This window comes from Phascolarctos cinereus, unplaced genomic scaffold (genome assembly GCF_003287225.1).
Source record: "Phascolarctos cinereus isolate Bilbo 61053 unplaced genomic scaffold, phaCin_HiC Scaffold_1;HRSCAF=81, whole genome shotgun sequence".
Lineage (NCBI taxonomy): Eukaryota > Metazoa > Chordata > Mammalia > Diprotodontia > Phascolarctidae > Phascolarctos > Phascolarctos cinereus.
In genome coordinates, this window is record NW_027555514.1 from 101,228,581 (window position 1) to 101,243,562 (window position 14,982).

The window sequence follows — 14,982 nt, forward strand, 5'->3', positions numbered from 1 at the left end:
GTAGATATTCCTGGAACTTTCTCAGCAATAGAGAAAAGGGTTATCAAATAATTTCAATGTTTGATTATCTTCCAAATTAGGGAAAACGAAATTCTAAATTTGGATTTCTAAATTTTCCATTGAGTCACTCTTCTGGTTCTCTGGAAGTCTTGCCAACTCTGAAGGGATAAATAGTAATGGTTGAAAACCCTGGATTCCATTTTCTTGTCTAGATCCCTAGGACAACCATGAAGGTCATCATCTTCCTTACCCTCTTAGGGGCTGCTGGTAAGTTTCTCTTGTCCAATCAACAATGCTTATTGAGTTTTCTCATTGTCCCTGATACTGCAAGGAAAAAAATGAGTAATTCAAAATCTTTGCCTTCAAAAGTAATAATCTAACTGAAGAAAAAACACTAATCCAGGGAAATAAAAGGAAAGATTGGAAGACAGAATGTGACTAAAAGGCAACTCATGTGACTCAAGCTATTGCTGCTGTACCAAAGCAGGAGATGAACGTAGCCTCCGTAGAATACTTGGTAAAGACTCCAACTTGAACTAAACTTTTAGAATAGGTAACGGGGTATATGCATAGAGTATAGTTTATCAAAGGAGAAATCATAATGTCTCCTTAGACACCTGTCATCTTTTTCAGAAAAGGTTTTTATCAAGAACTCATTTACATGGCTTTTATGTTGAGGTCTTCCAAAAGATAAATCTGTCTACCAAGTCCCTTTATTCAGGAAGGGACATGGATCTGTTACATATCCACATGGCTCTGCTTCAGTGGGTCTTGGCAAAATGATGAACATGAATGATGAGTTAGTTCTTTAGGTCATGAACGTGGTATAATGCTTGTGAGTATTAAATAAGTATCTGAGTAAAAGTGCTTTTGGAAAATAGGCAAGAGATTGCCTTGTTGAAGTTGTGTCTGGATCACAGATTTAAAGTCTAAAAGGTATCACAGAGTCTCTAATATTGCAAATTAGGAAACTGGGGCCCAGGAATATAAAGTGACTTGACCTTGGTCATACAGGGTAAAAGCATCAGATGTGAAACTGGGTCTTCTGGTTACAAAGTCAATGTTCTTTCCACTACACTATCCTACTTCTCTAGGGGAAAAGAAATGTTGTCAGTTTTTCTCTGATCAATCTTCAAGACTTTCTGGAAGAGCTGAAATTTCAGGAGGTCCTCTTGAACTGGAAATTCCTATCTCTTTCGTTCCCTAGTTGCTTACCCCACTAGTGATGATGATGACAAGATTGTTGGAGGCTACACGTGTGCTGCTAACTCCCTCCCCTACCAGGTGTCTCTGAACTCTGGCTACCATTTCTGTGGTGGTTCTCTCATCAGTGCACAGTGGGTGGTATCAGCTGCTCATTGCTACAAGTCGTAAGTAACTAATACTCACAGCTAGGGCAAGCTCAGTGCTAAGGCCTAGCCCACAAATTCCATTCAGGGCTGGGAAATCTCCAAAGAATCTTCAGGTAGGATAGGTAGATAAAGTGGGGGGTTTATTCAAGGGTACATGTTTTCCAAAGCTAAAGTAGCTATCAATGGAATGTGTGTGTGTGTGTGTGTGTGTGTGTGTGTGCGCGCGTGTGTGTGTGCGCCTGTGTATGTGTCTGTGTGCAAGTGTGCAGTTGTGCCTGCATGCCTGAGTGAGAGGTAAAGATCAAAGGAGCAAAGAAAAAGCAGCATCTACCTATAAGAATCTCAAAGCCTGTTGGCAGTAGAGGCAGATGAAATTGCCCATACGAAAGAGAAAAACTAAACAATTATAACTGCCTCCTTGATCCGCCCTGCTTGGCTCTCAGCTTAAATAAAAAAGAAATGTTAAATCCTTGGGTATTTCCCAGGAGATTATTCAGGTAGGATCTTAGTCAATTCTGTGTGTTTGGTGGGGAGAGGAATAGAAAGCTGAATATAAAAACAATACCCTAGCCCCCATTCTCAACTCAGATATTAAGTCTCTATGGAAAAGAGGGTGGATCATGGTGAATTTAGGAGAATTTAGAAGAGTGATGCACCCTTGGTTGGTAATTTTCAGGGCTGTCTCTCTCTCTCTCTGTCTCTCCCCTCTCCCTGCCTCTCTTTGTCTCTCCCCTGTCCCCCCTCTCCCCTCTCCTCTCTCCCCTCTCCCCTCTCCTTGCCTACATATTCCTGATGCACACCCCCTTGGTTAAGCATTCTGACTGGGTAACTGTTTGGGGAAGGAAAGTGTGAGGGCAGGACTTCCCCTAGGGAAAGAGGTGGTAGTACTTCCACTATATTTGACAGGGGAACTACCTGGCTAAATGTGACTTACACTGGCAGGAATAAGCAATGAAAGGAATGTAGTTGACATATGGAAAAGAGAGAGAATGGGATCAATTTGAATGGAGAGGAAGTGGTTACCTGACTGTGGTGAGATATAGAAGGAAAAATCTGGGAATCAGATTGCTTAAGGGCTCTTCTTTGTCCATCCAGCCGAATCCAGGTGAGGCTGGGAGAGCACAACATTGAGGTCGTTGAAGGCAGTGAGCAGTTCATTAACTCAGCTAAAACCATCCGCCACCCGAACTACAATTCTAACAGCCTCAACAATGACATCATGTTGATTAAGCTGGAAAAAGCTGCCACACTCAACTCTGCAGTGTCTACCGTCTCTCTACCCCAAGCCTGTGCTGCTGCTGGCACTTCATGTCTCATCTCTGGCTGGGGCAACACTGTGAGTTCTGGAGGTGAGTGACTCATGGAGCACGAAAAGAGCATTAGAAGTCAAAAAGTCCAACTCTTACCTCCCTGCCTCCACACATAAATACCTGCCACTTCCAGGATTACCTACTAGGTTGCAGTGACTTGCATGAGGGCTAGATAGAAGAGCCAGAAAGGTGGAAAAGATTTAGGGCTGTACCATGCAAGAATGAACCTTAGCAAGAGCAAGGATACCTGGAGGAGGGTTGAAGAGAGTTCCCTTGATATTCGACTGATTGGTCCTAGACATGGAGGGGGGAGGTAGGAACTTAAATGATGCTGTCTTCTTGGGGCCATAACCTCTTCCCGGAGCTGGTACCATTAAGGGTCTTAGGGTTACCAGAACCTATGAAACTCCTTGTTGCTCATGCCCATATGATCTGGGACCAGCAATAGTCAAGGTTGAATCAGTCATTTTCTCACATTGAAAGATCTTAAAAAGTGCCAGAGAAGGCAGAGAAAACCTGTCAGTTGAAGGCTTTCCAAGGACACCACAGAGAATCTACCATCTTGGTCATCTTTGTTCCACACAGCCGACTACCCAGATCTGCTTCAGTGTTTGGAGGCTCCCGTGCTTTCTGACAGCAGCTGCAGTAGTGCCTACCCTGGACAGATCACCAGCAACATGATCTGCGTGGGCTATCTAGAGGGTGGAAAGGATTCCTGCCAGGTCAGTTTCTGTTCCACTCACTCCCTCTCCACTCAGTTCAGAGCCACGGTTTCCCTCTTTCCCATATTTCAACTAATCTAGGAGACTTGGAACTGAAAAACCTTCTCGAGTTTGAGCTCCTGGATGGAGTGAGATGGGAAGATGCCTTGAGGACTGGGGACACCAAATATTTTCCTTCTAAAATAGCTGTATGATTGTAGTGATCAAAGATAACACAGACATTGTGCTTGCACTAATGCAGGCACATTAGGGAGGGCTGTTGTAGATGGGACACTTTGGAGAAAAAAGACGGGATGGGCAAAGCAACCTTGAAGCCAACCTCACCTTATTCTCGCTTTGTTCTGCTTCCTGAGGGCACAGACAAGATGAGGAGGAGGAGCTAGGAGACATTGAAGTGGGAAGGGAAAGGGGAAATAAAGAGAAGGCTAGATTCCCTGGAAAACATTATTCAGGAACTAATGTCAAACTAAATGTATATTCTGGACCTGCCTGGGCAATATGTCTGGCTCTGAGCTCTATTCCCTGTGATGCATGGAAGGAAAACTCTGACCCATTCTATTTTCCAATTCCAGGGTGACTCTGGTGGCCCTGTGGTCTGTAATGGACAACTCCAAGGAATTGTCTCCTGGGGTTATGGCTGTGCCCTTAAAAACAAACCTGGTGTCTACACCAAAGTCTGCAACTATGTGAGTTGGATTGAGGAGACCATTGCAAAAAATTAAGCTGCGTCCTCCACGGCCCCTTTGCTCTGATCTAATCCTCTTGCAACTACAAAAAATGGAGAGCACTACTGCTATTAACCACAAGTGGAGACATTGGATCTAAATAAAGGCTTTCATGTTTTGTGTTGCATCTTGTCTCGTTCCAGTCCTTGACTCTAGCATACCTACTTTTTTCTGATACTGATAGGTTGGGTAAGCATAGAGCTTACTCTAACATTCTACACTTTTTGGAACCCTCTCCAATGAAGAAGAGTGGCCATCTTCTACTTTCAATCACTATTCTGACACAATTCCTTAGTAATCTCTCTAAACTTTGAAGTTCTATATAAAGGAATTGTGACCCCACACACAGAACAAATTGTTTTACGTTAGCACTAAAAAATCTGTGGCCAAGTAATTACTCAGAGTACAATATCTGTGAAAGGCAACATTGTGTGTTGAATATGTGGCTGGCTGAGAAACCACAACGATCTGGATTCAAGTCCTGACTTCAACACGTTAGCCATGTAACCTCTGACAATTAACACCTCTGTACCCACCTACAACTGTAATACTGCAAGCTGCAAAGAAGGTGTCAATTTGCCTTGGAAGAGGGAGTTTGCTCATCAGCAGTTCACTGTACCAATTAAATCACTAATCCTAAACCCAAATAAGATCTGCACTCCAATATCTGAACTCTATTCTGACACCTATCAGATTAAGTTAGTCTGAAAGTATGATCATCACTGGCAACCTCAAACCTAAACCAGCTCACTCCCTGGGTATATGAGCAAGGAGAACTGTCATCCCCATATCCCTAATCTTTCCAGCTACTGCCTCCCTGGACTTCTATCTATGCTAATGTTATGATTAATTACCAACAATAATTCATAAGTTATCGAAGACTTGAGTCCCCTCCCACAGAATATGAAATGTTTTCCCCACATGAGCATGACCCTGAAAGGATTTCCTTTCTTATTTAAACTTTTTAAAAGCTTGAAACTGCACTAAGGCTTTTGAGACAAGGGCAGGTAGGTGGTATAGTGGATAGAGTACAGCACTTGGAGTCAGGAAGACTCCTCTTCCTGAGTTCAAGTCTGACCTCAGATACTTATTAGTTGTATGACCCTGAGCAAGTCACTTCACCCTATTTGTCTTAGTTTTCTCATCTATAAAATGGGCTGGAGAAAGAAATGGCAAACCACTCCAGTATCTTTGCCAAGAAAACCCCAAATGGGGTCACAAAGATAAGACTGAAAGACTTTTAAGACACCCTGTGTAGATTAAAGAACATTTATTGAATTTTAAAGGAAACAGGTATAAAAAGAGCATTCTTGAGCATTGGAACAGCTTCTGGGCAGTCAGTGAAATCTCAACTCTCTCCACCCTACACACACACACACACACACACACACACACACGTGTGCCCAGAAGCATTTCAGCTGAACCACTTTGACAGGACCTAGATTTCAAGATCACAAGGAGAATGGGAGATAAATCACTTTAGGGAGCCCTCACTCCCTTTCTTCCTTCATATGCCTAAAGTAAGTGATGGCTTCTTCACGGGCAAGGAAAATGAATCTCACCTACTTTTGATCAGAAGACTATGGAGCCAAAAGCCTTCGTGGGCTGTTCACTGTTCTTCTCTCCATACTCTCCAAGTCTCTTTTAAAATGTCCCGTATACATCACGGTTTCTCATACTGTTCTTGTAACCAAGATGGAGACAAGCAGGATTAGACAAAATCAGAGCTGGCTGAATGACCAATCATTCCAAAAGGCTAGTCATTCATGGATGTGTGTCAACTCTGATGGCAGCTGCTCACTCCTGGTATTATGTAGTGAGATTTTTAACAGTGGTGGATAGAGATGCAAATTGGCAAGCTGACAATTTTTCAAATGACATGTACCTGATACATTGCATGAGACCATCAGAATCCAAAATATTTCTTAAGGGACTAGAACAATGATATTTACATAGGACAATGGAATAGTGAACATTGCAGTAGAGATAAATTTAAATTCCTAAACATTGGTTTAAAATTAAATTTTACAAGTACAACATTGGGGAGTTGTGGCTCGATAGCAATTCATCTGAAAGAAATACGAGGGAAAGACTATTAATAAAACATTTTAAAATACACAGAGGACAGCAAAAGAGGCTCAAAAGAGATATACAAGAACAACAATTTTGTTATCTTTTTAAATTTTACATACTTTTTAAAAAAAACTTCACGTGAAAGAAGTTCACAGTTTCATATACAAGAAGTTGAGGTAGTCAGGGGAAGAAATCTGATACACTCTAATCAGATTATTGTTGCTGCTGCTGTCTGTCCGTCATTCTCAGAGGACCATAACAGCAGGGAGGGGGTGCCATGACACGCAAGTGAATTGGATTTGAGTAAGAGAGGGCTCATTTTTACCTCCAGAGCCATCTGGGTCCAGTGGCCAATATAAATCAGAACAACTGGAGAAGGTCCAGGATACAGTGGGGAACCTTGGCTTTTTAAAGCTAAAATCTTTAACAGGTCTCAGTTTGACTGAGATAATGCCTATTCACTAATTAGAGCCTACTAAGAAACAAGGCAAAGATTGGCCGCTTTAAATAACTAACAGGAAAGGAAGGAAGGAAGGAAGGAAGGAAGGAAGGAAGGAAGGAAGGAAGGAAGGAAGGAAGGAAGGAAGGAAGGTAGGAAGGAAGGAAAAAAGAAAGAAAGAAAGAAAGAAAGAAAGAAAGAAAGAAAGAAAGAAAGAAAGAAAGAAAGAAAGAAAGAAAGAAAGAAAGAAAGAAAGAAAGAAAGAAAGAAAGAAAGAAAGAAAGAAAGAAAGAAAGAAAGAAAGAAAGAAAGAAAGAAAGAAAGAAAACATCTACTTGGGGAAGCCTTTCAGGGTTTCTGGCCAGAACAGAAATAAAATGCCATTTAGACACATTCTGAGCCAATCTGGGTCCAAACAATCACCAAGCAGGGCTTGGCCTGAGACTTATTGTTGACCAATCAGTGAGAGCTGCAGTGATTTGGAGACCCAGAGTGATTTCAATGCTGGAGTGGAGCAATAAGTAATAAACAACAAGTGATCTCATCAGCTCCCATGATTTAATTACCATCTCTATTTTAACAGTTCCCAAACTCAGTATGTCTGGAACTGAACTTAATATCTCTCTAGTTGTTGCTGGCTTCGTGATTCCTTTGGGGTTTTCTTGGCAAAGATACTAAAGTAGTTTGCCATTTCCTTCTCCAGCTCATTTTACAGCTGAGGAAACTCAGGCAAGCAGGGTTAAGTGACTTGCCCCAGAGTCTCACAGATAGTGTCCGAGGCTGGATTTAAATTCATATCTTCCTGACTCCAGATGTGGCACTCTATCCACTGTGCCACCTAGCTACCCATCTATTTCCTAATCCCTTCCCATTTCCTGTCTTCCTTATTATTGTACGGAGCAACACCATCCCTGGGTTTGCAACCTAAGAGTCACCCTGGACTCCTCACTCTCTCTCACCTCTCTATCCAATCTGTTGCCAATGCCTGTGGATTCCTGCTTTGCAATATCTCTTGAATACACCCCTTTTTGACACTGCTGCCACTCTGGTGCAGACTCTTATCATCTTGCACCTGAAGTACTTCAATAGTCCCCTGATGGGGTCTTCCTTCCTCAAGTCTCTCCCTACTCCAATCCAACCTCCATTCAGTGACTAAAGTGATTTTCCTAAAGCTCAGATCTGATTATGTCACACATCTCCAGCCCCCCACTTCCTCACACAGGGCCATTCCATTACGAGGTCAGTCATCTTGATTTGTGTCCTGCCACTGGACTCCAATGATTCTGGAAAAGAGAGCAAGGCTGATGATTTGCACAGCTCTGCCCTACTCAAATCCAATTTATACACAAGTCAGGACATCGCCCTCATGGTCCTCTTTGACAAAGAAGGATGAATAACAACCCTATCCACTCAATAAATTCCAGTGGCTCTTTGTAGCCTCCAGAAATAAATACAAAATGCTCTGTCATTCAAAGCCCTTCATGACCTACCCCTCTCCTACTTTTCCATTCTTCTTACACCTTACACCCTGCCACAAACTCTTCAGTGCAGTTACATTAACCTCCTGGCTACTCTACCAACAAGACACTCCTTCTCTGGACTTTGGGTATTTTCTCTGGCTGGTCCCCACACTGGAATGCTTTCCAGCCTCATCTCCACCTACTGGCTTCCCTGGCTTCCTTTTAGTCCTAACTAAAATTCCCATCTTCTACAGGAAGCTTTTCCCAACCTCTCGTAATACTAGCGCCTGCTTTCTCTTATTTACTTCCTATTTCTCCTATATATAGCTTTTGTTTGTTTGTTTGTATATATTTATTTGTTTATTGTCTCCCCATTAGATTTTTAGTTCTTCAAGAACAAAAATTGTCTTTTGTCTTTTTGTATCCATAGTGCCTGACACATAGTAGACCCTTAATAAATTTTTATTGACTGAGAGACAAAACCAGCTAGAATAACTGATAAATCTATTAGGTTCAATCGTGAATAAACAAAGGAATTTTGCCATCCCCTGGATATGTAGCTCATTCACCAGTGGTATATTCAAAAGTAACTTTGATCTATTGTAAAGTAGCACATTTAAAAGCAACTCCAGCTTCCCCTCCCCTTCAAAGTATAAAACAATGTTAATGCACATGGGCCAGTGTTCCAGTCTATGGAACCAAATGGGCCGAAAGACAGAGAAGTATTGCTTCCTCTTCTGCCTTTGCACTGGCCATCTATCATGCCTGGCTTGCTCTGACCCCTCACCTCTGCTTCTCAATTTCCCTGGCTTCCTTCAAGGTTTAGATCAAATCCCACTTTCTGTAGTAGGCCTTTCTGGGTCCCTCCTCTCCAACTGTCCATTCCTTCTCCTTTCAGATTACATACTCTTGGGGAAGCTAGGTGGCACATTGGATAGCACGCTAGCCCTGGAGTCAGAAGGACCTGAGTTCAAATCCAGCCTCAAACACTTGACACTTACTGGCTGTGTGAAACACACGACACTTAACCTCAATTGCCTCAAAAAAAAAATTACGTACTCTCTGGAGCTAGAACTTTATGCATCGTTTCCCTCATTAGAATGTACTCTCCATGAGAACAGGAACATATGAGGATAATAACTTCTTCAGGCTCAAGTTTTATGAAATAGTAGTATTGAAAAATCTATGAAAAGTTTAATCAGTTACTTGTCTCTGTGCCAAAATGGCTAATCACATGATTATAGAGTTTCAAAATTGGAAGAGACCTCAAAGGCCCACACATTCCTGTTTACTGGTTCACTGTTCATCCTTCATTCTTGAAGAGGACCAATAACATCACAAGGCTGATGTCTCAACTTGCACATGAATTGGATTTAAGTGAGGCAGAGCTGCACAACAGAGTCATCAGCTTCACTCTCTCCTCCAGAGACACTGGGGTCTGGTGGCAATACAAAGGTCAAGACAGCTGGTAATGGCACAGCATTTACTGCTTTATAAACCCCTTGGGTGTTCATAAGAAAGTGGTCTGAGGGGTAGAGCCGAGGTGGTGGAGGAAAAGCAGTGACGTGCTTGAGTTCTCCCCCCAAACCCCTCCAAATACCTCTAAAAATGGCTCTAAACAAATTCTACAGCAGCAGAACCCACAAAAAGACAGAGTGAAGCAAATTTCCAGCCCAATACAACCTGGATGGTTGATTGGAAAGGTGTACTGTGCCAGGATGGGAGAGGAGCACAGTTCAGTGTGGGCCATGCAGGCAAAGCCCAGACCTCAGCGAACCTGAAGCAGGCCTCAGGGACTAAATCACAGGCAGCTGTGGCTATTTCCAGATTTCTCAACCTACAAATGCCAAAAACAACTTAGAAGGTCAATAGGAAAGGTCTGTGACCACAGTGAGAGAGAAGCTCAGTGCCAGCCCCAGTCCCGCTGCAGCCCAGGGGCAGTGGCTGCTTCTGGAACTCTTGGCCCATAGACAGTAAGGAAATCAGGTGAATGTTTAGAGGGGGATTTCAAGGATTTCTTTGCTGCTGCTGAGTCAAGAATCTCTTCCTTTGCCCATGCTTGGATCTGGGTCACAATTCTGGGTGGCGGTCCCAGGGCCAGGAAGAGCTCGGGCATGGTATAGCCTGCAGTGGCAGTTAAGAGAAAATCCTCTGCACAGTTCCAAAGCAGAAAAGAGTACTTGTGATCACTCATAGACTAGAGCACAGGCCAAGAAAAGAGTCAACATCTCACCCTTGATCACACCACCTTGGAAGAACTAAAAATTTACAGGTCCCTAGAAGTATCTCTGAAAACATCTGCACAAAACTCCCGAAGCTTGAGACAGTACATTCTCCACACTGGAAGCACACCCCTACCTTCACAAAGAGTTTAAAACTCAAGTAATTGGCTATAAACGTGAGCAAACTGCACAAAAAATTGTCAGACCATAGAATCTTTCTTTGGTGACAAAGAAGATCAAAACATACAATCAGAAGAAGATAACAAAGTCAAAGCTCCCATATCCAAAGCCTCCAAGGAAAATATGAATCAGTCCCAGGCCATGGAAAAGCTCAGAAAGGATTCTGAGAAGCAAGTAAGAGAAGTAGAGGAAAAACTGGGAAGAGAAATGAGAGTGATGCAAGAAAATCATGAAAAACAAGTCAACAGCTTGCTAAAGGAGACCCAAAAAAATACCGAAGAAAATAACACCTTAAAAATAGCCTAACCAAAATGGCAAAAGAGGTCCAAAATGCAAAGAGGAGAAAAAGGCCCTAAAAAACAAAATTGGTCAAATGGAAAAGGAAGTCCAAAAGCTTACTGAAGAAAATACTTCCTTAAAAATTAGAATAGAGCAATTGGAAGCTAGTGACTTTATGAGAAATCAAGATAGTATATAACAAAACCAAAAGAATGGGGGAAAAAAAAGAAGACAAGTGAAATATCTCATTGGAAAAATGACCGACCTGGAAAACAGAGCCAAGAGAGATCACTTAAAAATTATTGGACTATCTGAAAGCCATGATGGAAAAAAAAAAAAACCTAGGCATCATCTTTCAAGAAATTATCAAGGACAACTGCCCTGATATTCTAGAACCAGAGGGTAAAATAAAAATGGAAAGAATCCACCGATCACCTTCTGAAAGAGATCCCCAAAGGAAAATTCCTAGGAATATTGTAGCCAAATTCTAGAGTTCCCAGGTCAAGGAGAAGATATTGCAAGCAGCCAGAAAGAAACAATTCAAGTATTGTGGAAACTCAGTCAAGATAACACAAGATTTAGCAGCTTCTACATTAAGGGACTGGAGGACTTAGAATATAATATTCTGGAGGTCAAAGGAAAAAGGATTACAGCCAAGAATCACCTACCGAGCAAAACTGAGTATAATCCTTCAGGGGAGAAAGTAGACATTCAGTGAAATAAAGGACTTTCAAGCATTCCTGATGCATAGAACAGAGCTGAATAGAAAATTTGACTTTCAAATACAAGACTCAAGAGAAGCAGGAAGAGGCAAACAGGAAAGAGAAGTAATAAAGGATTTATTGAGGTTGAACTGTTTACATTCCTACACAGACAGATGATATTTGTAACTCATGAGACCTTTGTCAGTATTAGGGTAGTTGGAGGGGAAAAAAATTATAGTTATATCTAGAGGGAGAGAGAGAGAGAGAGACAGCGAGAGAGAGAGAGAGAGAGAGAGAGAGAGAAAGAGAGAGAAAGAGAGAGAGAGAGAGAGAGAGAGGGCACAGGGTGAGTTGAATATGAAGTGATGATATCTAAAAAAATAAAATTAAAGGGTGAGAGAGGATTATACTGGGAGAAAGAGAAAGGGAGAGGTAGAATGGGGTAAATTATCTCACATGTGACAGGGAAGAAAAGGCTTTTACAGCGGAGGGGAAGTGGGGGAAGGTGAGAGAGAATGAATGAATTTTATTCTCATCAGATTTGGCTTAAGGGGGCAATAACATACACACTCAATTGGGTATGGAAATCTATCTTACCCTACAGGATATTAGGGGGAAAGGGGATAAAAGAGTGTGAGGGTATTAGAGGGAAGGTCAGATTGAGGGAGGGGGTTATCAGAAGCAAACATTTCTGAGGAGGGACAGGGTCAAAAGAGAGAATAAAATAAATGGGGGCTGGGAGAGAAAGAAGGGAAATATGGTTACTTTTTTTTTTTTCACAACATGACTGCCATGAAAGTGTTTTGCATGACTACACATGTATGAACTGTATCAAGTTGCTTGCCTTCTCATTCATGGAGGGTGGGGAGCGAGGAAGTTAGAAAATTAGGAACCCAAAGTTTTAAAAACAAATGCTAAAAATTGTTTTCATGTGTAACTGGGAAATAAGATATACAGGCAATGGGGTATAGAAATCTGCCTTACCTGACAAGAAAATAGAAGGGAAGGGAATAAGAGAAGGGGGGAGAGATAGAAGGGAGGGCAGATTATGTGAAGGAGTATTTAGAATGCATTCTGTCTTCAAGGTGGGAGGAGGGATGAGATGGGGAGAAAATTTGGAACTCAAAATCTTGTAGAAGTGAACATCGAAAACTAAAAATAAATTAATAAGCAAACTCCCCAAAAGAAAAACGAAAAAGAAAAAAAAAAGAAAGTGGTCTGAGAGATTCATGCTAAAAATTCTTAAATGGCACTTTAAGCAGTAAATAATTGCCCAAATATGTTACAAATATATATATTTTCCTCTGTGACAACAGGCATATGTATGTTTGGTGCATTATAGGTTTATTTCAATAGGCATTCAAAAAAGCCACACTCTTGTACACAAGTGCTAACTGCTTTTGACCAAATGCACTGTTTTCTTATAGCTTGTCAACCTGTCATCAAAGTGTGTACTGGGGTCAGCTAGATGGTGCAGTGGATACAGCACTGGCCCTGGAGTCAGGAGGACCTGAGTTCAAATCTGGCCTCAAATACATGTCACTCCATAGCTGTGTGGCCCTGGGCAAGTCACTTAACCCCAATTGCCTCACTCTAAAAAAAAAAGCGTATATTGGAGAAAAGTTTTCCAGAGGGTAGATGCCCATTTCCTAGTGTAGGAGAGGGGCAGAGGTCCACAGTCAAAATGAAGGGAGTGGTCATATAGAAGAAACAAGTCAAATGGTGGGAAGGAGGAATATAATTATGACACAGAGAATGGGTACATGTCATAAACTAAGTGACAGGATGATTATGGAGGGAAAACCTTTGAACACTGAATACAAAATTTCTTTTCTCCTATTCCTCCACAGGGACAGGAGATCGGGAGACAGCAGGAGATTTCTAGAGTAAAGAAATATCAGTGAGGATGTTGAGACACTGAGCCATTGTCCTTTTCCTCACCTGTAACGGCCTCTAGAGGAGACTGACATGTTGCTTTGTGGAAGTAGACCTTGAGAAGAGTAGATATCTCCAAGATTTCCACAAGGTCCTTGAGAATTCTTTTAATTCAGGCTATAGCTAGAAGAAACCTCTCTAGCCATCACTATAGTTGTCAAATGCCCCTGACCTAAAATGTAAACCAGGATTAATAGCAGTAGTTGACTTTTGGCTTCATCACTGTAATACCACCTGAACTCCACTATGAAATGCTTTCTCTTCTTTGTTCTCCTGACAGCAGCTGGTGAGAATCTGTGGGTTTCCTGTTTTCAAGAAAGGTTAGAGACCTTTTGGGGAAAAAAAAAGAAGAAGAAAATTTGGCAAGAAAGATTGTCACTAGTAGCTAATAAGAACTGAATACTGATGAAACAAGAGGGCTTAAGAGGTTTCAGGAATTGTAGTGATGGGTGATGGGAGCAGGAAGTCACTGAATCTCATAACCTATCTGTGAGATGAATCTCTTGCTTCGATGTAAGCCATTACCTATATCCTCTCAGGATCTTTTAGTTACCTGTTTTTAGGCTAAGCCAAATGCATTGTACAGGATCTCTGTCCTGGGATCATTCTGAAAAAAATTTGAATTTGTGTCTTCCAAAGGGAAATCTCCTTCCCCTTTCTCTGTAATTACATGTTCTCTTCCTGTATAGGATAGAGAAACCTCATAGAAAAGGGTATTAGAAAGGAAGTGATAAAGAGCCTGCTGCCCGTGAGTATTCTGAAATCTCACCTTTTTCTGTTTCTCTGCCTCTGTCTCTGTAAACTAACCAGCTGAGCTGACCTTGGCTTCCCTGGGAAACAATTATGATGATGCTACAATCCCCTATATGGCCTACCTGAAATCCAGTTCCCCATTCTGCATTGGGACTCTGATTCTCTCTCAGTGGGTGATGACAGCAACTCACTGCAGCATACCATGAGTAATGATGGTACATTTGTTCCTACCAGTCTTCTAAATTTTAAAATTAGGGAGGTAAGGTTAAATCACTTTACCTATAAAATGACAAAGTTGGTCTAGAACCATGAAGTCCCTTCTCTTCTAGCATGGTATGCTTCTATGGTTATCATCACATTCCCAGTAGTTATGAGAAGGGTCCAGGACTGGGAATGTAGAAAAGGAAATGTAGAAAGGGGGAAATTTCTATGAGGCTCTGTCTCATAGTCAACTGCTGACCTTTCCCTTGGGCTCAAATGGATTTTTGTGATACCCAAGGATGGGTGTGATTGACACCTTCCCAAACACTTCAGTGAGTTTCTAGGGGGTTTCTGGGCTCTTTTGTCCCTGGTTTTTCAGTAAATGGATGTTCAAGTCAATTAACCTCAACACATGCAGTCAACCCTCAACTTTTGTTGGGGTGACATTCCTAGAAAATGTGCATGTCAAAAACGTAAATGTTGATACATTAAACGTATGGGGGAATGAGAGGTTAGGTTCCTGTAACCACCAAAAACTGGAATCACTCACTAGAGAGTGCTGAAAATACACTTTTCTGCATACAATTCTTTATAACAAAAAATCTTTGATTCTGATGACATGTGCTT

At 41.7% G+C, this 14,982-nt stretch overlaps 1 protein-coding gene across 1 annotated transcript; it reads left to right on the plus strand.

Annotated features, from left to right (window-relative positions):
• The first annotated feature begins 216 nt into the window (after positions 1-216).
• LOC110216244 (trypsin) lies at positions 217-4,198 on the plus strand. Its single transcript, XM_020998046.2, has 5 exons — positions 217-267; positions 1,208-1,370; positions 2,448-2,701; positions 3,248-3,384; positions 3,957-4,198. The coding sequence occupies exons 1-5, from the start codon at positions 228-230 to the stop codon at positions 4,104-4,106; spliced, it is 744 nt and encodes a 247-aa protein (XP_020853705.1). The 5' UTR covers positions 217-227; the 3' UTR covers positions 4,107-4,198.
• Positions 4,199-14,982: the final 10,784 nt, after the last annotated feature.